General features: G+C 37.5%; 1 protein-coding gene across 4 annotated transcripts in view; it reads right to left on the bottom strand.

Moving 5' to 3' along the window:
• The window catches only part of NCAM1 (neural cell adhesion molecule 1), a 122,411-nt gene that overhangs the window by 8,859 nt on the left and 85,862 nt on the right, over positions 1 to 27,690 (bottom strand). For 2 of the 4 annotated variants that reach the window (XM_053452277.1, XM_053452278.1), the window contains exons 9-15: positions 17,795 to 17,945; positions 16,636 to 16,820; positions 15,120 to 15,216; positions 14,683 to 14,853; positions 12,595 to 12,726; positions 4,978 to 5,102; positions 4,432 to 4,612 (exon numbers count right to left, since the gene is read on the bottom strand). In XM_053452277.1, coding sequence (XP_053308252.1) covers positions 4,432 to 4,612; positions 4,978 to 5,102; positions 12,595 to 12,726; positions 14,683 to 14,853; positions 15,120 to 15,216; positions 16,636 to 16,820; positions 17,795 to 17,945 — 1,042 coding nt within the window. Of the gene's footprint in view, positions 1 to 1,614; positions 2,106 to 4,431; positions 4,613 to 4,977; positions 5,103 to 12,594; positions 12,727 to 14,682; positions 14,854 to 15,119; positions 15,217 to 16,635; positions 16,821 to 17,794; positions 17,946 to 23,706; positions 23,737 to 27,690 lie in introns of those variants that run through there. The other 2 variants (XM_053452280.1, XM_053452279.1) reach the window with 2 other exon arrangements.

Here is a 27,690-nt window from a genome sequence, read left to right as displayed (position 1 = left end):
ATTCTTTCAAACATCTTGTAAACGCCGAGCTTTGCCTTTTTTTGAGCTGGTGCTGTATAGTTTCGTAAAAAGCTCAACTGCTTTAGTCAATCTGTCCATTTTACTTTTGGGGAGGTTTTCACCTACGACTTCAATGAATAGGATATCAGTGTCTTGGATACAAGGAACATATGAATATCATTGTAGTGCTTTTGTGTGCCATTACTACATTAATAACCCAGCGCTTCAAAATCATTCTGTATTTATATTTATTTGGTAAAATGAGATTGAGCAAGCATTGGGGAAAAAGTCATTGTTCTGGCTGAACTTACTGACAGAAAAAGTAAACTCATATAGTGGTACCATGACTTGGTGCATGATGTCATATCCTGTTTCTTTCATGTTGTATGGCGTAATGATTACATCATTTTCACCCTCAAAAAAATGGTTACAGAATGCAGGGATTTGGGGACACCCTATCTACATAAAAGGACACATCTCTTATCATTCAGTAGCTGGGACCTGTTTTGCAGTGCAAAGGATTCAATCTGATTGAGAATATTTAAATGGTTTTCTTTAAAATGGTGCTTCGTGTCGCACACATTTTGTAGGAAATGACTGTACCGTTTAAAAAAGGAGAGCACAACAAATCCTGTAAAGTTTTAAAACCACAATTGGCACTTGATGTAGATACATCACCTTAACATCGCCAAATCGTAAGGAATCTTAAATCACCAAATCGAAAATGACGACTAAATAATTAACGCGGTATTCCTTAAAAACAACCAAAGAAACATTAAATGTTTACATCTTGGCCTGAAAGGGATTTGCATGTTCTGCAGACATAAGCTTTCCTTTAGGCATATATTTGAGTAATTAAAACCTGCCAGGTCCCCTAATGCAATTATGGGGGCGAAGTGGAATAATATAATTAATAAGCGCTAGCAAAAAAAGAATAACCTGAATGGTTATTAAACACTGTTTACACAGTTTACTTGTTTAAGTACTAAATTCTGTTAGTTTCCCTTTAATGAGGCTTACCACACTTAAAAGTACCTTAAACATAACTTTTCTAAGGCCCAGTTCGTTTTTTGCTTGACCTGGCAGACTTCAGGGCCCTAAACAAGGAAAAAAGGGCTCCTATTTTCTAAATGGCACACATAGTTAATGGTTGTAGGAAATCTGAAGAGCAGTCTTGTGCACACACTGCTTCTTCGTCACCGGGGCAGAGGATGGTTGCAGTGTAAATATGCAAATATTTTTGAATACGTAGAAATGGTATTGCAAGCTGCATTTACTTATACTGAAACGGCATTTCATTTCTAGTCTAGCTTTTATTAAGTATAGTAGATACATAAATATTCCGGATCCCTATCTGCCAAGAATGACATCCGTTATGTGTTAATAGGAGGAGGTTGTTGGAACGTGAGAAAAAAAAATCTTAGTGCTAGCGGGAACATGTGAAAACAACATGATTTCAGCAACGTAGTAAAGCAGCTCTCAGCTGAAGTCTATGAAAAAAGGCAAAATGGCTTTTCTGTGCAGTCTGTCATTGATGAATTTGCTAGTATCAAATCATATCGGCCTTTTGTTCTAGAGAGTCTACGCTCTTTAAAAAGGTCAAGAAGACTAAATATTGTTTTACAACTTTCCTCGCTAATATCTGAACTTCCTACTCCCGAGGTGGCCAGTATACACCATAAACATACAATCTGCATAAATAATACTGAAATAGCACTTAAGAAAACTACAAAAACAGAAAAAAACACAAAATCTTTCCAATGGCTTCAACCAAACTGTTATCGAATGCTGTTGAATATTCGGCAGGGGATCCCCCTGTATTGACCAGCTGTATAGAGTTCATTTTCATTAAGTCTTAAAGAAATATCGGATCACTCGGAGTACTGTGTACGTTAAAACTGGGTTAATCCTCAAGCTCCTAAATTTATGGAAGAAATTATGCATATCATACACATGGCATGGGTTTGTTTGGGTGGAAGCTCCTCTCTGATGAAGAGAGAAACGTTTTCTGGAGCAAAACACTTTCTAGCAGATAAGTACAGTCACTAACAAAGCAAGCAGAGATGTAAAGGTGGATGACACGGTACATCTCCCCAGATTGATTGCTGATGCAGTAAGTCCAGAGAAAGTGGTTGTTGGTATGGGTATTTTGCATGTAGAAGAATGGATGTCCAAGGGCAATTGAAGTGACACGAATAACGGACAAAGGGAAGTTGAGGGAAAAAGGAAGGAGGTGGGAATGAGTGAGGAAAGGAGAAAAGGGAGAGAGAGAGGAGAGAGAAAAACAGATAAGAAAATAAATAGGTCACAAGTCATGGTTTAATATTTAATGATGGGCTGACACCAAAGAAGCAGAGCAGTTAGCAGCAAAGCCAAGGTTAAAGGCCAACGATTAAGCGAGCACTTTACTGTGTAGTGAAGAGACACTGGTCAGAACGAGGATGAGTGGATGATTATAATTATTCAGATGGTTGCAGCATATCTTAAGCAAAAATACTAAATGGAGAAGAGAAGCTGACAGGTTAACTCTTAAGACTCTTTAAATGCAAGATGGGGGTACCTAGATAAATACTAAATGTAAGCTTTTAATAACATAGAATCCCAAAGCCATGGGAGGCTCACTGTGATTTATGAGCATGAAATGGGTCTGTCACGCGTCTCTGTATATAAACATAATGAGAACAGGTGAATCTCAGTATATCCCGATATCCAAACATTTTACGTGGCAGAGAAACTCCACTGAGCTACGTCTGCCTAATCAGTTTGATTTGTATAAGTTACCGGCTATGACAGAAACTGAATAGAAAATGTAAATGATGGAGATGATGAGCCAGCATTAGTCAGCATGGCTGGCTTCCTCAGCAGTTGTTTGTGCAACGGATCGCTATATTGGTAACGCTCAATTTCTTCTAGGAATGTATGCATATGCTGACACGTGTATTCCATTCCCAAGTGTTTAGTTTTACTTTTTGTTACTTCCTTACTGTCCTCTTTACCATGTGGTAAAGAATCCCAAGCCATTGGTCAATATTTAATTTAGCTGTAATTTGACATCAACTGTCAGAGTACAATTTCACCATCAACTTTAAGAGAAACAAACCTCCCTTGTACTCAGTATCAGGTGTGCAAGAAATACTCCTTTACCACCAACAGCCAGAGAGACAGCTCGTCGTTACCAGCAACAGCTAAAGACAGTGCTCTCCTTTACCACCAACAGCCAGAGAATGATGCCTTCCCTTTACCATTGCAACAGATACAAACATAGCTCATCCTCACCGCCATCAAGAGGAACGCATTGTTCCTTAACCATAAACAACGAGCAATGGAAATCTTTCCGTAACCCTCAGCATTCAGACATCTAGAATCTAATACCAGCAAACACCACTCCAAGGGGCTCTTCTTTGCCAGTAACTTCCAGACAGGCAGACTTTCCAAAAAAAGGCCCCCGCGTTGATATGTTTCACTCTGTGTATATTTGATTTTTTTTAGTTTTTTTTTCAGTTTAATAACGTAGTAGTTTTGCTTGTGTTTATATACCACACAAAGTATATATAGTGTTTATGAATAAAAATAAATTTAAGCGCTATTGTAATATATGCAAACGAGGCAATTCTTCACAACTCCACGTCTATCCCAAAGAAAGTCACCATATGAAGTGCTGCCACACAAAATTCACTGGGAACTTATAAAGGGGCTATAAGCATCACATTTTTATCTATCTATCTGGATGGAATGTATCAAACTGTCTTTATGGATTTAAACATTAACATGTAATCGTTATTCTTGCTTGGCGATTTTTATGTACGGTATAGATAACACGAGAGAGCATGCAGCCGATCGTTATCGAAAAATGGAATCGTTTCTGCAGTGGGGTCCTTAAGAGGACACTCCGGCCACCATAAGCACTGTAATGCATATGATAGCAGAGTGTTCATTTTAAATTACCCTTTTCCCGCCCTTGAAATTGCAACTCCCACCTATTAATTTGCCTCTTTTCCAGCCCTCCAGATCCTTGGTTTGCAGGAGAAGCTTTAGGCTGAACTCTTATCCTGCTTCCCACTCCACCTGTGCGACATTTTAATATGTGAGACTTCATAGACCTCTGAAACTTTAGAAAGAAGTGCAGAGTATCTACCCAGCTTCATAAGCCTTTTATCAGTCAAGGCATGTCTCAGCCACATAATTGGTTTTGGTGGATAAAGAAAGTCGCTCGGTCCAGGTAATAGAGCGAAGCCCTAATCAAAACAGAATTATGTATCACATGCCCTGCATCATCGCAAGGTCTGGGCACAACACAAGCTGTGCATGCGAGATCCATTCGCTGTGATGGGCCATAAGCAAGCAGTTTGTAAGGTGCATGTTAGGAAGGCAGCAGAGCTGTTGCATTAATGGGTAAGCTGAAGGGGTGCAGATGTTAAAACACAAAGGTACCTGGAATGACTGTGGGTTTTCCCATGGTATAAAACTTGAAGTGAGCTGCTTTAGACCTTCCTTGTTGATTTTCAGCCACCACTAACACCTCGTACTCTGCGTTCCATTCCAAAGACTTGAGCAAGACATGGTCACTGCTGGACGGAATCTTCATTTCAGGTTTCCATTCCACTGCGTTTTTCTGAGAGGGAGAAGTAAAAACTCAATAACTAAAACACGTTCATCGAATGAGTATCTGAGAAGGTGGCAATAATTGTTTCATGAGGTTAAAATAAACCATGCTTGTGAGAGCGAGGACCTCTTCAAAAATATAAATACTCTCAAAATTAACTGTTGCCAACTGTTCTGCTTTTTAAGAATATTTTTGCCTCAGGTGGAGGTCACAACAAGGTACTCTACATACAATGCAGACACAGATGCAAACAGCTTAACAGATATTTAAGCATTTTGTGATGTGAAAAAGATATGTCCCTCTGAGACGCATCTAGTTTAATAAACCTGTACCTACTGTGGAAACTATGTAAACGCCGTAACGAAAACACTTACAGCTTTGAATTGGACCAAGTAATGTCGGATGGGGGAGCCGCCATCATCTTGCTTGATCAGGTTCACCTTAATGGAGTTTCCATCATCTCCTATGGTGCCTTGTAGCTTAGGAGCGCTGGGTTCGCCTGAAAAAGTCAATAACACTTAGTTTAGTCAATGACGGTTTCTAGACAAACCCATCTTAAAACAAAGTTCTACTGCTTATTCATACCAAATCTAGCCTACTGCTACTTGTTTTCTAACTTACAGCTGTTCCTAAAATATCATACTTTCTTCATGAAGGCAATCTGCGGTATTACCTATCTCTGAAAAGTGCTGCTGGGAAAAATCAGCATTTTGCAGTATACGACATCCGTGTCACTTGTGAAGTTTGTTTTAGCGACAGTAAAACATATAAAATATGTTTCTGTACGTTGCTAGGGATCATTCCAGGACTTCCTACCCTTCTCGTCAGCCTTATTAACATGCCTAGAACACTTTGCTATCACTTTTATGATCTTAGTGCTAGAAATGGATCATCAGGCAACAGAAACCCTGTCTGTGCCAACATCAGGGATAAGCTAGAGGAATCTAAAAACATCTGGTGTGTATCACATCTGTGATATATTTTTATCTTTGCTAACAGTTTTTCTAATAATAAAATCCTTAAATAAGTATTTCCATGTTCTCCGTGGTACTGCCTGTGTAAGCAGGCTGAATTATTACACAAGTCTAACCAAATGTCTAAATGCCACCGCTCTTTTTTAGGCCATTTATATTAATAGGCTTGACACATGCTAGATTTTTTTTTATACCTTGCTTACACAGAGGTTAAGAATGCAGTTTTATCCCCTATTTATTTTTGATGACCTAGCACTTGCCTGCTTCAAAATGAGGTCAACATCACATTTCTTGTACATTTTTAATGAAATAAAAAAAAAAAGCATTCTGGGCACAACTGCGCCTACTGCTCAGAATTTTAATTTTGTTGTTTTTGGAGGCTTAGTCAACACAAGGATGACCTCTTTTGAAAGGAGATCCCCAACCCGGACATTCTGACTGCAATCTCACAACCCTCAAGAGAAGCAATAGCCTTCATTTATTAAATAAAAGAAAAAAATTCTCTTCTAAAATCTGTGAATTCTTTTTTTTTTTTTTTACTAAAAGCCTTTAAGACATTGGGATATATTAACTAAACCGAAATTGTAAATATAATTACAAAAAGCTGCAAATAACGCAGGCAAGTAATAGATAAAATAATAGCCTTGATGTCTACATTTTAAATTTTGTAAAATGATTACAACTTAAGTATATATGGTCTCAATGAGTATGACGACCTCTTGATTTACTCTAACTTGCGGAATGATGCCACTAGAAATAAGGTTTCCTTCCTTTAGGGCCACAAACGGTAAATTTATTCTGCAAATTATTTTGTTGGCATATTTAGTTGGGGAAGCAACCAAATGGCCCCTAAGTATTGATAAGAGCCTTAGCAAATAATCCTCTGTTTCTGCGGGGATTAAATACATAACTCTTAAGAACTCTGTATTCTAAGTGCCGGCTTAGACACTTTAATGCTTAGTTCCCCGGACTGGTGAAGAACAACATTTGACAGTATGGTCACATAAAAAGTGTTTCTATTGTGAGCGCCGCTGGTCGTACGCATGATCAGAACCCGTAGACTACAGCAATATATCGAAACAAATAACTGGTCTGTAAACAAAAATAAAAAAGAATCAAACATATGCAGGGTTAGTGATGGCTGAAGCTAATAAGGAACAGGATTAGTGAAGAGAGAGAGAGATGGCGATTAGTTAGCCGAGAGTACGTCTGCCAGAGTCACTGAGGAAAAGAAAAGCCTTTTTAGAGGGAAAAAAATGTTTGTTTGAGTAAGTGATGGATGGGCTGGATGTTCTCAGCTTCGTTGGGTAAATTGCCAGCATGCAATCATTGTGTCAACAAATCATGGCCACCTTCGGTTTGCAGATGAGACCTGTTTGCACAGGAAAACAGAAGCCATGCGATGTCATGCACCATGCAAGATATGGAATGTTTATATTAGTCGGCTTTAATAAAACGTGTTTTTGGATGAGATGAGAGATGTATCCCCTGTCATTTTAAAAATATCTCAGAGTAATGTCTTTGTCTAATAACATATGTCTCAATTTATTGTACCATACAAAGTAGATTCAACGTTGAAAGGTGGCATTTGGAGAAATAAATATTGGACAGTCATAAGTGGCCGATAACAAATATTGTATATTCAACTCGAAGTTGAGGAACTATCTCTGTGGTTTGGCTGCCATTTTAGGTCTCTGGATGGGGAGCCTTCCTGATTCGAGAGCCTGACCATTTGGCAAATCAAAATCTGTGAAGGGGATTTAGGTGAAAGAGACATATTGCTAGGGACACTTTCAAAAACAAAAGAAACACTGCTTCAACTTTGGGCTAACGAGGCCGTAATGATAATTAAAACAGTATCTGGCTTGAAGGTTCAATGCCTTTGGGCACCTAAAATACAGAAAAGCATTCTTACTGCCAGATCAACCTCTATACGTTTTTGTAATGCCAACAACTCAGCAAGCTTCTCTCCAGAGTTTAAAGATAAAACCTTTAATATCAGGGCTAAGATGGGAGACAAAACATGAGATGTGTACAAGGGAGGAGGTGGGTGCTTTGTCCTTTGCCTTCCAAACATCTATTGGAGTTAAGGTGGGACCTGCATGCATTAGTGGTGGACGGTTATTCATGTTAGTGATATAATTATATTGCGATGTGCCCTGAATTGGTTAATGTGTGTTTGCATACTGTCTTCTCCATATATGTCAGTTTGTCTCCTTCTCAATTCTTCCTGGTTAAGATCCCTGCATTCAGCGAACTCTACCCACGGTACGGTAGGGTTTTCTTTTCTGATATAGCGTATTACCCCTCAATTTATATATTCAAGTATATCACTTTGTAATGTACGTAATGAGTCAGATTTGATTTAACGTATCGAAGGAAAGAGGCTTGAGTCGGAATATTGTATTTCGAAACCCTTTTTTTCCGGTGTATAGTGTGCTATGCGTACAGGGCAAGGATTGTTCATATAATGGATTGTTCTCCGGTACTTAAAATGAGAGGTGTATAAAAGCCCACTAGATAATCCCGAAGGCTGAATAAATTAGATTTATAGCCACACATACAGGGATATTATAATTGAAAGTAGGAAGATATTTTGATTGAAATATAATGCAGAATTTCTCATGGAGAAACAAGATTTAATACTGACTTTATTGAACATTATAATTGCTTTAGTCCTGAAATTATTTATTGCTTATTTTATTTATGCTCTATATATATAACTCTGCCAGGCCGTGCTATGAGATCATAATTTAATTTCGATATAGTGAGATGCTTTATTGAAGTAATATATCTATTTTAGAACCATTAGGTTATTAACTTCACCAAAGGGTTACCTTTAAAATTCCATAAGTGGTATAGAGGGAATAGTGCCAGCTAACTAAAGTTTGAAAATACAATTTTATTAAATTTGAAATAAAATTATACACTGACATCTTTGGAAAGGTAATAGCTTGTCTATTGGACCCATTAGACCTCACACACACCAACGCTGTTTATTTCACATTTAGCACAGCTAGTATGAGGTCACATTTCCTTTTAAGGTGTCGTTCCAAATATGGCCGCATGACTTGAACTAAGATGTTGTGTGCTCCTATGTGTTGGACTAGCTAGCTGACTGAATCCATAGGGTTTATGTATATACTGGTTATACTGGTGCAAATGTTAAAAGTTGGCCCCTTCACCATGGCTACTAACCGAATGCCCCTGATCATTTATTTAATTTACTGCATTAAGATACACCAGGTCTTCTTAAAAGACTTATGAGGTACCGTTCATAAAAAGCTCCAGATTTTCCCATAAATCAACTAGAACAAAGACTTTTACCTTCTGTTCATCAGCGAGGGGGCGACGACAGCAGCACCATGCAAGTCACATGACAAGTCACATGATACGCACGCACATGATTGGTTGAAAGGAAAGTGGAGGGAGGTCACATGGAAAATACAAAAAAGCATGTAAACGATGAGAAGGGGGTAAAACAGTAAAGGGCTAAAAAAAAATAAAATGTCAAAACTGGAAACATTTAATAATTTGAGGTGGGGGTACGCAGACGCTTATTTTTGTCCTTTGGGAAAACAGGCAGGAAAGAAGCATTATTAAGCCAATTACAAGCAAAGAAGGACAAAATAATAACAATTATTGTGGATTGCACATTTAATGGTTCCACAGGGGAAAACATGGGATCAGCTGGAAAATAAAACATTACATTTGGTGTCAAAGAAAAGAAAAACTTGTTTTCAAAGATCTGGTATTAATGGACCCTGAAAGAGTAAAAACCTGAAAAGAAATCATTGTCAGTTTAAATGCAAGCTCTTTGGATCAGTCAACTTATAACATTATAAACGCTGTTCAGGATTATTTATTGTATTTGTCATAAATGTACTTTACACACTGTAGTAAAATGTGCTCATTCAGGCAATTGCACCAACAATGCAAGCAGTCAAGGAATAGATCGAGGAAATAAGTGTTACAATTAGTCCTCCCACCCCTCAGTGATGTCACTATGCGGACACGTATGCAAATGAGTTGGTCAATATCTAGTTTATTAGAGCATTTGAATTTTTACGTACTGCGAAAGCTTCACCTGCTAATGGGGTAAAAGAAAAGGAATGTGAGAAAGAAGAGATGGAAAGGTGTGATATATGTGTTTAAAACATGTATTAGAAGTATGGTTGATATATTGTTATGGATATAATTTATCCTGAATAGTGGACGTAATAAGCTCAGTTCAAATAGTTGACTGAACTGTCAAAAGAGCTCCAAATTCAGTCAAGTTCAGGTTTTAAAGACATCCTTACGTATTCTTAGCTTGCTCTTGACATACAAGACATAAAGACCTTTTAGCAATGTGCAAGTAGAGAAATTTTAGCATTACATTTGGAGGAACCAGCAAAAATGCTTCATAAAACTCTATATTTGGTAATTGCTCATTCTTCGCTGTGATATTACACAGAATAAAGTGTTCTAGCATATTCTTGCCAGTCTACATAAAAAAGGGGGGGATGGCTTTTTGGGTTAGTTTGGGATTCCAGGCAGTAAATTCTGAACAACAAAATGCGTGCAACAAAATCCACTCGTCTACTCACTAGGAAACTCGGTGGTGTCTATGGGTAGCGCTGTTGCTAGAAGAACAAGGGAATTGTGAGTAATTACTGAAGGGTATCCACTCCAAAGTCTCTTTTTAGTAATCTCCGAATTACCTAATGTCTTCACATTGCTATGAGATTTGAGACTACATACTAAAACACCCTCACCAGATTTATAGAGTAGAGTACATTCTTTCACAGAAATCTGTATTTTTTATTTTTTTTTACTTAAAACACTTTTGCAAACTATCCAATACTTCCATTTTGTCATCTTTTAAAACAATTTGCTAAGTGGCATTGTTTACATATACAGAATTTCTTGGTGTTTATTACCGTATTGATTACGTTTCACCAAGCAGAGTATGTATGCGCCTGAGACCAGAGCTTTTGCTTCTTACCTTGTAGGGTAATATACTTTATTGTACATCTTTTCTATAAATATTGTAAACTTGGCCCGCAATCACACCCTGGAGCTGCATTTACTGTAAGGCATTTGGATCTTAGAAATTTGATTAAGGTTTGTGAATGAGAAGGGATTGCTACAACACGCGGTATTCTGTAACCGTGAGGAACAGTCTCAGGCTTAGCCTTCAACAGACTGATTTCTTGCCAATTTCCAAGATAATGTGATGTTTATTCCACTGGATGAACCTCTGCTTTCTCTCTAAGTATGTCAGGCATAGATCATGTTATCTGAAATTGTGCTAGCCTTGTAAGGGTTTCCTCTGTGCTTTCATTCTCATCAATGTCATCGAGGTTCCATCTTAGACCTCCAATTTCTCCTGCAGCATCTTAGGCTCTTGCAGAGTTAAGAACTTCTATTTAGAAGGAAGAGCGTCGAAGCTAGAAGCAACAGCGTTCTTGCCGGAGAATGCATTCCTATGCTTATTACCTCACTAGATTCTGTATTATAATTCTATTATATATTTATATATATATATATATATATATATATATATATATATATATATATATAATAATATGGAGGAATCATCTACAAGTCAGCAGCAGCTACAAGTCAGCAGCTGGTCAGATACTAGTTGGTTATCTTTGTTGTACACAATCCTTAAATTTGTCAGTGGACTGGTCAGAGGTGAGACAAGAAGGGACATTGTCCCAATGTGGCCCAGAAGGTGTGCTGCATTTTACGTTCCTCTGCTCCCTGAGAAAGTTACCACCAACACAGGTGATGTAATGAGATGGCATGAATAGAGAGAGAGAGAGAGAGAGACTGTAAAGAGGCACTTACGTGGCTTTGAAAAATCTGCAGTATCTCCGCAAGTAGCAGAAAGATGGAAAGAAGAAGAAAATGGGTCGAAATGAAAGAGAGAGCATGTGAGATGGAGCAGAAAGTGACAGCCAAAATAAAGGGTGAGAACAAATGAAACACATATATGAAGAAGTACAAAGAACATGACAGTAGAAGCAGTGTATAGCCGCAGTGGTCTGTGAAAAGAAGACTCCTAGCAGTGAGGGCTTTTGATAAAGATCACGCACAGGTTATCCCATCATCGGGATACATAATGGGCAGGGAGTAAACCTTCTTGTATTAGGTCTGTAAATCGGTCTTGCATTCTCTGCTAAATACACCGAAAATATAAATACTTTCCAGCTGAGACGTGCAGCCTTAAGGGGAACTTTCTCAGTTACGAGAAATTTTAACACAATACCACACACAAAAAAATCTAACGTTAGCTTGGCTTTGCATAGGAATGCATTTTGTTTTTTTTGTTTTTTTACATTTAATTGGGATTTTATGCCATTTTTGCATGGAAACACAGGAAGTTTCAAAAACAGGCTTCTCCTTTAAAATGATTACAGCAACTTTATAGCTTTTGGTGACTATTTTATAGAACATTGGGAAAATGCTAAATCTTGCTTTTTAGATACTGTAGGCAAAGGGCTTTCATAACATTTGCTATACGTGTATTGTCCTTTATCTTCGTAGCTATGATTATTTGGTTCCAAACAAAAGTTGAACTCGAGCTATACAAACATAGACCTTGTTCCTTTGTCTCCATAGATGATGAGTATATTAAAAAAAAAATAACAGGTCTTCCTTTTGGGGTCTGAGGGTATAGCTGTACTGTAGGTCTAGTTTCAAAATGGCGCACTGATTATAAGACATTGGGTATATATTGCCAGATTTACAATGGTTGGTACAATGAGACGCTGCATTTTTTACAAAGCCCTGTGTTTGTTTTAGAATAAACCATTGTGCCATTTATTTTACTCTGTAGTATTCCAAAGGAGAACTAACAAGATAACGTTTTAGATCCTTTAAAACTGTTATTAAAATTCTCAGGTTCTTTGAAATAGAATTGAAGGCTGGGGTTTAGATAAAAAATAAAATTATTTTTAGGGTTAAAGGACCCCTCTGTAAAGAGTTCAACAGGGAGGGAGGGAGGAAGGAAATATGTCTACTTACGGACTGGCTGAGTCACAAAGTCAAATGGTGATGTGGATTCCCCGAGCCCTTTCCCGTTGATAGCTGACAGCTTCAATGTATATTGAGTTTGGGGTTTCAGGCTGGTCAGTGTAATGATGCCCTCTGCATTTGCTGAAAACAAACAAACAATGTTATCTTGTCTCAGTCCTTTTGTAAAATCTTGTCTCAGTCCTTTTTGTAAAGCCATTCTGAGTCAGGTCAGGACGTGCGTTGGGTTGTCCTATTTCCTTGGCCACCTTCCTTCACTGGGACATACTCTCCAAACCAAACAACAGAAGTCTCAGAAATAGACCTCGCCTTCCATCACTGGTGACGTTTTTTTGGGATTCTCCTCACATAACCACATTCACTCAGTACTTATGAGTAAAAGCCAAGAAACTGACCTAGAGGCATATATGCCAATGAGCAGCGATATATGAACAGGGACCAAGTGATGAAGCACAAAATAAAGAGTTGATGTGCTGCGTTAGGTGTTCTGGCTGTTCTAAATAGAATCTTGGAAGGTATGAATGGAAGATATTGGGAATGTTGGAAGGTATGGATGGATATCCGCCATGTTCTCCCTCACAGTAGTTAGTACAACAAAGATCTTCAAGGCAGACATATCCCGAATGTAAAGGAAGGTTATTGTTTGAAGAAGATCTGAGGCTTTGATGGTGTTTCAACATGTTTAGTTACATTATTAGACCACTCACCAAAGGCTAAGTCACTGGTTGCTAAATGCAACTGTGTAAACCTACTCACAGTCGTCTATATAAAACTAAAGCATCCATTCATCTCTGGCACCTGCATTCATTCTCCAGCTTCCGGATGTTGAACTAGCAACACACCGTATAAGTTTTTTAGGCTTCTGTTTACATTGAGTTGTGTTTTTTCACTAAATAACCAAGTTCATTTTCTGGTTAGAGTTGTAGTTTACTCTTGTAAATACCTGAATGATAAAGTAGATCATATACATACAGTATAGATTACATTTTATAGCCTCTGGTGAATGGGCTACCGCATGCTTGTAGGCATATAGTTATCAAACGGTTGCCATTTTTGTTTCTGGAATAAGTTAACCTCTGCTGTTTCAAAACCGAAATCTCCAGGTGCCGTTGACTGTGAAGAGCTGCTTTGTGTTTCCCAAGATGCAATGTGATATTGCATTGGCATTGACAGATACTCTGCTAATTGAGATCTGTTCTCCGAGGGCACTCGCACTGCTGAATTAGGACATTCCAGTCCCCGTGCCACCTGAAAGCTACTGACATTTAACTAAAAATATAGCATCTTGTGCATTTTCATGGTGGCCTAATTAAAAGAAACTCTTCTCTCTGAGCCAGAATACTCTTGGCAAGACGCCTCTCCCTAGCAGGTGCAGCCTGTTAGGCCATGAAACTAGCTGCCAGATCTTTACAGGAGATGGCACACACATCCCATGCACTTTTAGCAAGAATACTACTTTTGTAATTTTTAACCGAGTGCCCGATGAGGTAAATTATGCTATTTAGTCATAAGAAGTATGTGCTTAGAATATTGTACAACGCTGCATGCTGTTTTTTGAAATGACAAAGAGCACATGTGACTTTTTTACATTTAGGAATTTTGTGATTTCACTAAATTTCGCTCTGCAAATGAGTACCATTTTCATTCCTAAAAAATCATGTTTTTTTTTTGTTTTTTTTAAACTAGTTTCACGATAAGCGTTTTTTTTTTTTGTTTTACAATACATTGTTTCAATATATCAAGGCTACTGTTGCAAAGTTATACTATGTTAACAGTTCATGTCTCTCGGAATAGCCAGTTAAAGGTTTTTGGTTACTTAAGAAGATCAATTCCTTGTAAAATAAAGCCTGGCTATTATGATTGGTGTGGATGTTCGACAAAATGCTCTAGCAAAAAATAAATAAGAAGCCCAGACACTTAAGTGTTGCTACAAAAAATACTTTAGGACCAACCTTTGCAGTGCAATAAGCCTGTCTTTTTGTTGGTGTGTGTAAAAGAAGTTTGTAACAGGGTAGTGTAAGTACGTATTGTAGTTTCACACTTGGACCTGCTGCAGGAACAGTTACTGCGATGACTTACCCTCTTTGGCTTCATACAGCCTTGAGTGCCACTTCTCCTGTGATGCAGTTTTCCACTCTGCTTTGTACTTGAGGACGGGTACTCCACCGGTGGCATCTGGTTCATCAAACTCAACCATGGCCGTGCTGGAGTAGGATTCCACCCTGAGAATGCTTGGTGAAGAAGGTGTATCTGCCAAGTTAGAGAGTGAGTGTACATCAGACAGAGCAGCACACATATGATCTTGATCTCATCTTTTAGTAGAGGAACAGCAAACACAATGAACCTTAAAAAGATCTGCCACCTTTGAATCCTGTAGTCTAAATATATTATTAAAAAAATTATATATATATATAAAAAAACTAAAAAAGGGACTACTATTGTACTACTATTGTAGTATTTAAGAATCATAAAGATATGGCACACAAACAAATTGCATTAAGTCAACATTATCTTACCGGCTTGTACCAGTATGAACTCGGCAGACTCCTGGCCGACGCTATTGACGGCAGTGCAGTTGTAGTTTCCAAAATCGTTCTCTGAATCGGGGTTTATCTGGTGGTGAAATAACACAAAGCGGAGGTGAATTATGATGGGTAGGGACTTTTTCTCTCTAGCTCCAGTGCTCTGCTCTAAAAACATCACTAAGCTCAGAGGTTTCCAGAAAATCTAAAAGAAACAGTATTTTAGTTCTAACTGAGTACACATCTTAGTATGGTTTACTCCACTAACCATAAGCTGTTTCAACTCTAAGAACAGGTTAAACTCCTTGACCTAACTACACATTTTGAAGGTCCAGCTGTGATGGGCTTCTCCTGTCAGAAGACCTAAGTTGGCCATTCAAAAAGTTACATTTTATGAGATTTCCTCAAGTTCCTTTTCACTAATGCAACTGTTATGAAGATCCAGCTATGATCTTCTGACAGGAGAAGCCTCCCACAGTTGGCTGGTCTTAATTCACAGATAAGCCTGTGAGATAAAAATATTTCAACTCAAGGTTTACCGAAAATGTTGTCTTTTGACAAATGTAGATAGCTACACAAAAGAAATGCTGTACTTAAAACTATTTTAGAACGACAGACAAACCAGACACCTTTTTAATGCATTAGTGAGTTAGCCTTTTAATTGGTATTTATAGATATAAAGTCCAGACAACCCAATATCCACAAGGGAATATAACATGCCAGACATTGTGGCTGGACAGCTGGTGTCTTTTTTTTTTTTTTTTTTTATCTTTTCCTTTTTTAAAGCTTTGATTAGTGAATTATTTCATACCTTATGGACATATTGGACTGGATTCATTTTCAGAGATACATCTATCACAAGTAACTGAATAGTAAATAGAAAAACATATCTCTGTTTCCCAATGCAATCAATGCAAAGCTTGTTATGCAATTACTTGTTGTAGATTAATCTCTGGCGTTGAAGCCCATGGTAGATTCCCTTATTTTGAGAAAAATTCTAAACAAAGTCACACAGGTACGGTGTTCTATGCGAAACGAAGCAAATATATACGTTTACCCAGCGTATTCCTTTTGCTAGAGTATACATTCAGTGTTTGGGCTCAGACAAATTTAAGTAGAGTTTATTTTTTCTGCAGCCAGCTCACAACAGGTTAAGTCTTTTTTAAGAAAAACATGGACATGTTTGAAGCTGGAGGACATCAGTGTCTTCCATTGTAACCTGTGTTTTCTCCACGCACCAGATCGTAGAGCACATTGACTGGCAGCACTAAATGATGGGATCTTGTACCTCTTCTTTGGACATATAGCCATGTTTAAAGGGGTAGTATGATCCTTTATTGGGGTATATTAAGCAAACAATTTTGGCTTCACAGTACCAGTCACAATGATGCTGCGTAGCGTCTTCAAGATGAATAATAAATATAGAATTAGCTGTCCTGTTAAATTATATTTCAATTTTTTTTTCTATGTCACAAACGTTTTATGTAAATAATAAAATCAATAATAATACCTCCAGGTGGCTGGCATGTGGAGTGTTATAGATTTTGATGTTGCTGAAGTTTGAGCTTGGCAGAAGCTGTCCATCTCTGAGCCAGGAAACCTTAGCGCTTGGATAAGCAAGCACCTCGCAGGTGATATTAACTGGATTACCCTCCCAGGTATAGACCACCACAGCGCCCCGGATTTTAGGCGCATCTAATAAATTGGAGAAAGAAAAAGAATCAAACAATAGTGGCACAAAATCAATTTGCCATCCATTATGCTATATATGAAACTGCAGGTGCATGCAATAATTATTAAAGGGTGAGCACGCAATTTAATTCCCCTTTATTATCCCGTATATAAAAACAGTAGTTTCATCTTGTAAATATGTAACAATTGTGGTTAAAAAGCATAATTTCTAGTACTGATTCCTAGAGATATTTGACTCTTTCATATTGTTTGCCAGGAACATATAATATCAAGTGGCACAAAACCAGCCAATGGAGCCTGTATAGAAGGTTTTTTTGTTATTGCGCAACATTAGTGGTGTAGTAAACCAGTGCTGTTGAAATAAATGTCTGCCTATTTATAGCATATATTTTTCCCGCTGTGCAAATAAATTGTTTCTTTGTACGCAGATGTTTTGTTAAAAAAAAAAAAAAAAGAAATGTTTAGCAGGTGCAAATAAAACTGGCAGAATTATAAATTACTTCTCAGTTTGTAAAAATATTTTACCCTTAGTTTAAATGAATAATAAATTCCAACAGTTACAAAGAGCAAAGCAAGATGTTAAAATGTTGCCCTCTTAAAGGGTTTTTACATCTAGTATGTGTCCCTAGTATGTGGAAGCCTGAATACAAGCAAAATCCATGTTGTACTTCGCGGAAGCCAATCATTCTAGCTCCATGTTCCTTAATTGATCTTAGTATTTCAAAATAAATTGAATCTAATTGTGACTTCCAGATCTTCTGTAAGGCAGCTTTGCTCAGATCTGGGATTCTATAACACATTGTATGGAATAGTCAAGCCGATCACCTCACTTTAGGGTCAAACTAGTAACAAAGTAGACACCTTATTAAATTAGTGGTAGACATTGTAACAGTTTGAAAGCGCTCATTTAGGTAGGATAAATACTGTGTACAAACATATTTGGTGAACATTTTTTTGTATGAATATAAGAATCTTACACTGCACTTCAAAGTACATGGCTTGGGTATCTTGGCCAATGGTGTTGCTAGCAACGCAGAAGTATTCTCCAGCATCCGTGTACTGAATGTCCTTTAGAGTAAGAGAGGACATCCGGATATGGCCTTTGACCACAATACGTCCATCCAATGTCTAAAAAAAGAACAGCGTCAGGAAACAAAATTAAAAACCATAATAATGTAGATTTTTCTAGAACAGGTTTTCACGGACCTGCATAAAAGGTTGTTGACCTTTTGGATTAGTTCTACACAACTGGATTTCCCATTATGCTTACAAAAACGGCTTCCAACGGAAGCTCTTAAGGTCAAGGAAGATGTTTTTGCTACAAATAGCTGACATGGTCCTTTCTGGTGCTTCAATTCCACTGTATGTAGCAAACGTATATTGGCAGAATAGACAGCGAATGTTCTCCACAGTTACATTCAACCACAAGCTAAAAGTTTCATCATTTAGCTTCCTAGACTGATTCATTCATTCATTTTAACAAACTTAGCTACCTTACGTACAGCTTACATATTTACAGAGGAGCACAGTAGCCTTGTGATTCTTTCTTTTATCTTGGTTTGCCCACTGAGTACTGATTGACATATACTATTTAGAAACAAATAAGATTAAGTCTTAAAAAGGCTGTTTTTGGTCTTTCCTAATCTTTGAGAAACTTAAACCCTTCCATGCAAGAGGACCAGCGCAACTGGAAAGCAAAACTCTTATACAAGTTGCACTGAATCTTCAAAGTTTGCACGTCTGTACGATCTCATCATGGGTTTCAATTCCACAATCACTTTTACTGCGATGATTTAAAATTATTTTGTACCGCTATGAAGATGTTTATACTGAGTGTTCCTAAACATACTAACGCAAGCTACCTTTTGTAACTGAAGACTGAAATCAAGTTACTGTAGCCCAATTTAGACGACTTATGGGAAACGAATCGAAAGAAGCTCGTTTTGTCTTTTGTGAAATGTGATGTCACTTTATATAGGAACTACAGGGTATAAATAAAGAGTTGTTTCATTGAAATTTTTGTTCGAACCACCTGCGTTTTGAATGTTTCCTCCCGACCACGTCTGCTATTTCATAATTATGAGTGTACCAGACAATCACTGTGCCAGAACCTAAACATGCGCTCATCATAACTTAGACCTTTTGTTAAACAGCATGTGGTGCCTGACCTCACTCCCTCGGCAATGCCTTGTTTTGGTAACTTTAATTTTGCTCAACTGTAAAATTACCTACTGAGGCTGCTACCCAAGGGGTTACAAAACTCTAGAAGTCTAGAATATGTAAAACTAAAAAAGAAAATATTCACTATATGAAACATTTTTTGAATGGTTTTGGTACTGAACGGTGTTTTGTTACCAAATTAAAATCAACCATCTTGCTAAAAGTTTCAAACACATGTAACTGCAAAAAAAGAAAATTAACAAAATGTGTTCTAATTATACCTTTAACTAATGCACTGTTGCCTTTCTTAAATGGAACACAATTGCAAATTACATTTCTATGGAGTTCTAAATTGCAAGATGTATTTTCTTTGTTCTTAATTCTGTGTATTCTCGGAGGATTGATTCCAAATTATATAGGAGAGGGAGACTCTTACTGTGCTGTGCTATCCTAGCTGTACTGGCTACAAGAAAAGAAACTTTTAGAACAAGGAAAATTATCATACTCTGATAGCGTGATCATTCATTGCACTCCTATACAATAATATATAGTGTGTGTGTGTATATATGTGTGGGTGGGTGTATGTATGTATGTGTGTGTGTGTGTGTGTGTCTGTGTGTATATATATATATACATACATATATGAGTGAGTGTGTGTGTGTGTATATATATGTGTATATATATATGTATATATATATATATATATAATTATAAAAACATGGTGTTTTTTTATCAGCATTTCTTTATTTTACGGAACATGTTGGAAGTGCCTAATAGTATCAATCAAATTAATTATAAGAGCACAAATAACCAAATAAAGAGCCTAAATGTAACTAGCACAATTTCCATCCTACCGCTTCTTACTGAATCTACCCATTTGATATTCTCAGGTACTCAAAGAATTAAACTTTAAAAAACACTTCTATTAATGGAACCTGGCAAGCTGCAATATCAAAACGTGAATTTACCCTAGGTCCTTTGAGGGAAGCGTTATTTCATGAAGAATGTGACAAGCATGGAATTATCTTCCATTAAAACAAGTCGAGACAAGATCTAGATCAATAAAGATGGATAAAACAAGGCAAGACCGCTAACAGCCTGAAAGAATCGATCAGTGCAAATAAATAGGACCTTATTACGTTGAAATAAGCAAGCGGTACCATAAAACTCATGTGTCAGACGCAAAGCGTGCAAATTCACCCCACTGTTCCCAGCACAACATTGTGTATCCAAATTTGCAACGGCATGAAGAAGTTGTAGCTTAAATGTTTACATCAAATGTGTGCAACGGGAAAAAGTATATAAGATGCTGCTTAAAGGGGAACTACCATGAAACAATATATTTTTTCTCCTTGAGCGTAAAACAAAGTGCTGTATTCAGTAATGTTAGGACAGCATTGACAAAAACCTGGTTTTAGTTAATTTGTTCCAATAAAACTCTTTTATCTGTTGTACAGCGCTACGGAATATGATGGCGCTATATAATACAATAATAATAACAACCTGTAGACCTGGAAGCAGCCATTGAAAGTCATGAGATATTTTGAGTCCCTTTCTCACAACACTAAGCGGATTCTTTATGCCAGTGAAATCCCTCCCCACACAGACTTTCATAAGTCAGAGTGTCCGGCTGGGTGAATAACAATGAGCCATTCTATTGCTTACCAATCAGGAGTCAGGGTGTTTGTCTAGTAGATTGGGCTAAGATAACAGAACGAGAACACATACAAAGGACTAATATGGTGCTATCTCTGAACATTATGCCAAAACTAAAGCTATTTCCAAAAATATGTATTTTAAAGACATATTTTTGTTGGTATAAAACAAACTTGAGGGGAGCTTCCTTTGAGCTTTATAAGCAGATCAGGTAAGACAAAGGTCTGTTCATCTGTATTAAATAATATGGATAGGAAGTCTCATCGGGAGTATGTTTTCTACAAATATACGAGGCACGACGGCATTGTTTTCTTGTTGATTTAATACGGTGGTCGGCGTTGGCTTGGTACATGCGTAGATCTCAGTGTGCTGCTTGCCGTAAGAATAATGCCTTTCTCTGAGAGGAGACAAATGTTCTACTAGTAGAGAATATCTTTGAGGCATCCATGTTTTCCTAAACCAGGGCTTACATAAATAATGGCTTTAACATTTAGAGTGAAATAAGGTTTTGTGTGGTTTTTTTTTTTTATTATTATTTAATTATAAATTGGAAAAAAATAACACATTTTGTAAAAAAAAAAAAAAAACAGGTCCTCTGTTATCTAATGCAAACGGATCTGGCATTGGATACATGCAATACAGATATGCTTCATCGAGAAATAAAGAGCCGCCATGGCAGAAAGACAGATATAGTGAGGTCCTTTTCTTCATGTAAATGTGAACGACGCAGTGAGGAGCGTTACATGTTTGATTTGTGTAAACGATTCACGCCTGTATTCTGTGAATGCTTGTATCTAGGAAGTTATATGTAGCTTTTCGTAGTACTGATGTTTGGTTTTGGGACATAAGCGGCATGAGATTCTGTACTTGAGGCTTGTCATTGGTATGCAAAAGCAACAACAAAACTTAAACATGCCATATTCAATATGTTGTATTTCGCCGATGCGTCATGACTCAACTGAACAAAACCTTAAAAGCTTTGTGAAGGGAACATTGGAAATCACCACAGTTCTGTGACAGGTACAGCATACACATGCTTTAATGGCAATGATATCCTGATAACGTAAAGCCTTCCAAGATTTTACATTTTGTACAAGACCTGGCAGTTATTTTCAGATGTTTCTATGAAGCTACGTTTCCCAGATAAGGATTCTTGATCCGCATCTTAAAATGTTAACCCTAAATAATTACTTATAATAATAAGATTCACTTTAATTGTAGCTTGTTGTATGCACCAGGTATTTCCAGTAGTCATTTATTCTACAGTGACATACTAGCGAGTAGGCTCTCTAGCTCGCTAGCTTAAAGTTTACGACATGCAAAGCCAGAGAGCCGTGACTCCTGACATTTCCCCTGCTGGCGGCTGACTTTGTGTAAATATTCCCTGAGGTTACTGTAATAACTCACTTTTCAGGGCCACTTTGTTGTATGTAATGATGTGATTGTGGCCCCGGTTGCTGATCATAAAGAAAAAGTAAAACTATCCAAATTCATTTATTTTCCAGACTTAAGCTCAATTTCTTTTCAGAGAACATGTAAAGTGAAGACTAGTACAATCTGCCTGTCCTGTTCATGGATTAAACCAATTCCATACATGCAAACAGTCGCCAACTAGAATCAATAACAGCCTGAAGGACTGTTTCAGAGCTATGACAGAAGACGGCACCCGCCATTTGTTAGCGAATGCAATTATCTTCGCTGTCATTTATATGTCTGCCACAACTGTGCTCTGCTATATGAACCTTTGATGGCAGATAAGAACCATTTGGCCCATCCGTTCTGTCCACGTTCTTCATGCTGTAAACATTAATGTTCCTTGGTCTTTGTTTTAGATTTAGGTGTTTCCACCCACATATGAGTCGAAAGAATTCTGATAATAAAACTTCGACCCGTAATCCATAAAAATACATATAAATCCTATTTTTTTTTCTCTATTTATTCCAATATAAGCTATAAAGAACAAAAACTATAAGCAACACTCAGACGCCCTTTAGAAAAGGAATAATCGGAAATGCTTTGCGAATGTACGGAATGCAGTGTATCGATTTCGCAAATAACTGTTATGCTATAATTTAGAGGCAAACAAGCTGGGCTGGTGCAGAATCAAGTTTAGCTGAACTATAAACAAAAGTTTTATCCTTATTGTTGGGCGCTTGAGAATTCTATTTGAAAACACTTAATGAAAAGGCTTGTAACCTCTCGCAATGTTACCAGAATAATGGATATTTTAATAATTTAAAGAGTCTAGTAAGTGTTGTGACCAGTTGAATGAATTATGAATATTGTAGAAACCTATTTAAAAAATCATAAACCCTAGCACAGCGCTAGTGCTTTATGTGTGTACTGTAGAACTGGTCGCCCGAGGTTTCATGGAGAATATGTATTTTTAAAGAACTTCCAATTTATTAAAAGGTTGTAAACTATTGCCATTGGCGTAAGTCTGCAAAAACATCTTTCGAATGCAGAGTAAGATTTGTGCTGATGGACTTATCGTTTATATTCATCTATTATCACCAAAGGGGAAAATACGTAAATTCTGTCCAGGTTGTACTAAAATAAATTGTACAGGCAACAGAAATCACCAGTGGGGACCAAGATGACCAAACGCTTCAACCGCCATTCTCCACGACTGTCATTGAGCGGTCAGACGTCGGAATTCGGTTTTAGAAGCAATCGAAAGTATAACCTGAGAGTCCCTCCCGTATGTGATAAATCTGAATATGGAACAGGGCACAACTGTCATTCTCTTTGGGATTTTAAGGAAAATCTCACGCTTTTACATGACCTGGATTTAGAAACCCAGGTAGTTCCCAGCAATACTAATATAGTGTAATTTAGGGTTTAATAGCTGAGGGCCCAAGACACAAAATAACTTTTGGTAATGGTTCTTGAATCTTTTACACCAACCAAGCTTGTTTAAGTGTTAATACAGTAAAACTAGATATACTCTACATCTATCCTTCTATTCCTATTGTCATAGGGTAGGTTAGGCAGCATGGTTCTGGCAAATAGCTACAGTTAGGTAGTATCTCTCTTCTCAATACAGGATTTCACAACTAGTTTGCATCAATACCTCTTGTTTCTGTGGCCGTGTCCACGAAGCCTGGAGAAAACAAATATAAAAACACAACAAACACAGAAAGCAATAAAACATTGTTTATAGTTATTAAATGTGCCGAATGTTATGAATCGGTCAGCATTGATTGCATGCAGTTAGGTGAATGGGCCTGGGTTACTGGCTCCTATGGACATAACAATTAGTGAAGAACCATATGTAGGTAGCAAAGCAGAATGCTCAGTAACGACTCAATAAAGCAGCAGTACTGTAAAGTTTGTACACTCTTACTACAGACCTAAAAACAATAATCCAAGCACATGGGGAGAATAGATCTTTTGTGGTGCAGTCTTGTCTGCCTCCGGCTCACACAGGTCTTGAGTTTAGAACATTGGCACACAAATACCGAAGGGTCTCAGGCAAATATAAAGGCCACACGGGCATTCATGGCTGCTCATGTGTTCTAGTGAATGCAGGTTCTTAAATGACTTCAATTTCTCTCAAACCATCTTTGGGGCATACCCTACAGGATGGAATCTGAGTGCCCATGCTTAAAGAAAGATGCTTCCCCTCAACTCATCTTGACCTGGGCTTTGTACACCTAGACAGTATAACCATGTACCCCCAATTCAATCTCCCAATCGTCAAATTTAAAAGCTATAAATAAGTAGTCGGGTCAATTTAAGAACAAAGAACAGAAAAAACAGAACACCATCTTTCTTATACTTCATTTGTTTGCTTCGATATCTTTTTGTCAACAGTACTGCTGCCTTATCCATTTTCCTGATCGGTTTATTGCCTGCCAAAGAACATACATTAGCTGGGAAGGAAACGATAAAGAGTTTACATGCTATGTTTAGTGTCTGGACAATCACAATGAGTTAAAGCCACTTGTAACTTTACGAATTTATGTCTAATGACATGCAGACCACCGGTTATTTATTGCATGCACACTACTGGATTCACCACTCACAAATATGCCATTCCACATTACATGCAGGAAATGGTTATTTTCCACCATTTAGGCAATGCGGTAACTGTCTCTTCCATGTATAAATCTTGCTTTATATAGCAAGGCACCATAAGTTAAGAAGATGACCTGGGTAAGAATTTGTTGTCATGTTCCGTACTTTCTGATGTTTGTTCAAAATTTGTAGTTTGTTCAAAACTTTCCTACTGATGAGTTGTGTTTGCTCTCTGATGAGTAATAGAACTCCTTGTTTAAAAAAACATACCCTCTGTAGGGTCTATTCACCAATCTAGAAGAATATTGGGAATATGAACGTTTCAATTCCCTGACTTCTCTATGCATTATGAAGGGCCCAACCCTATACATTTCCTCTGGGGGAAAAAAAAGAACTTGCTAGATCAGCACAATGATGTATTGTACAAGAAGTCCTTACAAAATTCCAGGGTTAATCTATATGTTCAAAAAGAAAACAAAATAATTCTGCTTTATGGCTTAGGGCGGTAATATGGAAAACACATGAAAGAAAATGGCAAAAAAATATGTATAAAAGCCATTGGAGTCTTGCGGAAACTATGAAATCATGCGCATCTCTTTGTCACTCAAAAGGGATACATACTAATGTATCTCTTCTTGCCAACCGAAATCACAAAATAGAATGGTGGTTCTGTATGAAGAAGTATAAAGAAAGCAAATGTAACCGTCCAATGGCAATGATTACAAGAAACAAAATAAAAGATTGGCTGCTGTTAGCTGCCAACCAGAGGCTAGCGAGGGTGATCACGTGGTGTGACCAGTAGGGTTTGGGTCTACTGGGCACATGGAAATCTGAAACAATTGCCAGGGAGAGTGATCACAACTGTAATGGTTTGAAGCTTTCAATTTTGCCAGGAGTTGGAGGAAAATAAAGGTTTTATCATATTGGAGTTAGGCTTATTTAAATAGCTGGAGGACCTATATATTTAATATAGTGCCATTCTGCCTTTCATATGCGTCTTATTGTAATGAGGCTTATTGCGGTTGTTTGGGTGCTATCACTAGTCTTTTAAGTAAAAAAAAAAACTTCAAAGCTAAAAGCATTGTAGAATCCATTCTTTAACAGAAAAAAATAAATGAAAGCTTTTAGGTAAAAATGTTTAAAAGCCATTGATAAAATAATCTGCTATTTTGTCAGTCTTTTCATGTTGCCACTTGCGCATCCTTGCTTCCATGGTGGTTAGCATCAAAGGAATTGAAGGGGTGAAATACAGGGCTAATTCCTGCTTGCTTTTGCCCCCCCTAGTGATTCTCTTTTGGTGGATTCAGCTAGCAGGGACACCTCATGTGAAGCAGTCAACTGACAAGACCACAAGATGGAAGTACAGCCTTAGCCATGACGTCACGTGCATTACTTCGGAACATGTTTGATGGATCAGGCGCTCAGAAAACACGGCACGCAACAAGACAAACATACAAGCACTGGTAAATAAATCAGCGCAAAGACATAACCAACTTAACCAATAACCAAACTTCACCTTTCATTCCATTTATCTCCTTACTCCTACATACAACTCCTTAATATCCCGCATTTACCAGTTATTGTATGTATGTATATATTCTACATGTGTTATAAATTATACAAGCACTAAATGTGATTCCTTCTGCCAAAAATACAAAGAAAGAGTCCAGCCTTGAACGGCAATATCTGCTTTATTGGGAGCAAAATCTCTTTTTGGGGGGGGGGCAGGGGGAATCATATAAGTTCTGACATTTTTAAGCCCTTTTTGGATCAAGTACATCCTGCTTTATGTTTTTCACGCATTAATGTAGATTTTTATCTTAAACATCTGCATGGCTCGTCCTGAAGTAGTTGTCGAGTAGATGTCTATGTAACAGATAAAGGGAAAGCCAATGCAATCTAAAGTCCTATAAAGAAGTTAACGTTAATGTCTAAGAGGAAAATTTATATTCTTAACTTCCAAGTATTATGAGGAGTCAGTCTCTTAAATCAAAATATACAACAAGTCCTGTTGTGTTCCTTATGGATCTAAGACTCAAAACCCTGTTTAGCTTCAAACTCTTACTGGAAAAAATACTTAAAATAATGGCTTAAAACTCTGTTAACATCACAGGAAGACCATAATTCATTGCATATATCACGCTACTAACCATAAAACCCCACTGCAAACCACAAAGACGGAGTTATTATTACGATAATCCAGAAATGAGCCTCGTAAATCCAGAAATGAGCATGAACTCTACTTAAAGTAAGAAGGGCCATATGGGTTAATTCAGATGTCTTGCGACACCAAACCGAGCTGTTAAATAATTAAGGCAGCAATAATACTCCCACGCAATTCAAATCACCAGAATTGTTTTTAGCTTCATTACAATTTTATAATGTCATTTATTTGGCTAAGGCTGAAATATGATGATATGTAATCCATAGAGTCTTTTATTATTAGTAGAGGAGATGAATGAGTCTGACTTGGTGCTGTGGTCTGGCTAAACCCAGAAAGGCTGGGGTATATATATCTTATCGTAACAAACGTTAAAAATGCCTTTTTTTCTTATTTTTAAAGGGATGCTCCAGTCCCCACTTCTGTGTGTATATATGTGTGTAATATACATTTTAGTTTCATTGAGTATGTGGATAAATGCACTGGAACCATTTCCAAATATACATTTTTCTCGTGTTTGTAAGACACGTGGCTTTTAACGTTATACACGACATTCTCTTTTGAAGGCCTCTGTCTGCTTATAGACAGGAGTCTAATGGGTGAAAGTCACATAATGTTCCTGTATTAAGTGTTTCAACTGAAATAGATAAAGGAGATCTTATAGCTGGATTCCCTTTACTGACTTGAAGTGTTTATCAGTGCAGGAGTAATAAGAGAGAAACGCTTGCACGTTGCCGTTAGCTGAAATAGACAGTTGCGAGGCCACAAAGTTCCTACTACATCGTTACAACAGAAGCTCCAACTATTGTTACTGAGAGGTAGCACTAGACATAGTTCCTGGTAGGTCAAATACAATTAACTATCCCACCCTGGGTG

The sequence above is a fragment of the Spea bombifrons genome, chromosome 12, assembly GCF_027358695.1.
Source record: "Spea bombifrons isolate aSpeBom1 chromosome 12, aSpeBom1.2.pri, whole genome shotgun sequence".
NCBI classification, from domain to species: Eukaryota; Metazoa; Chordata; class Amphibia; order Anura; family Pelobatidae; genus Spea; species Spea bombifrons.
Note: the sequence above shows the minus strand (reverse complement) of the source record. Positions and strands in the feature narration are given on the sequence as shown.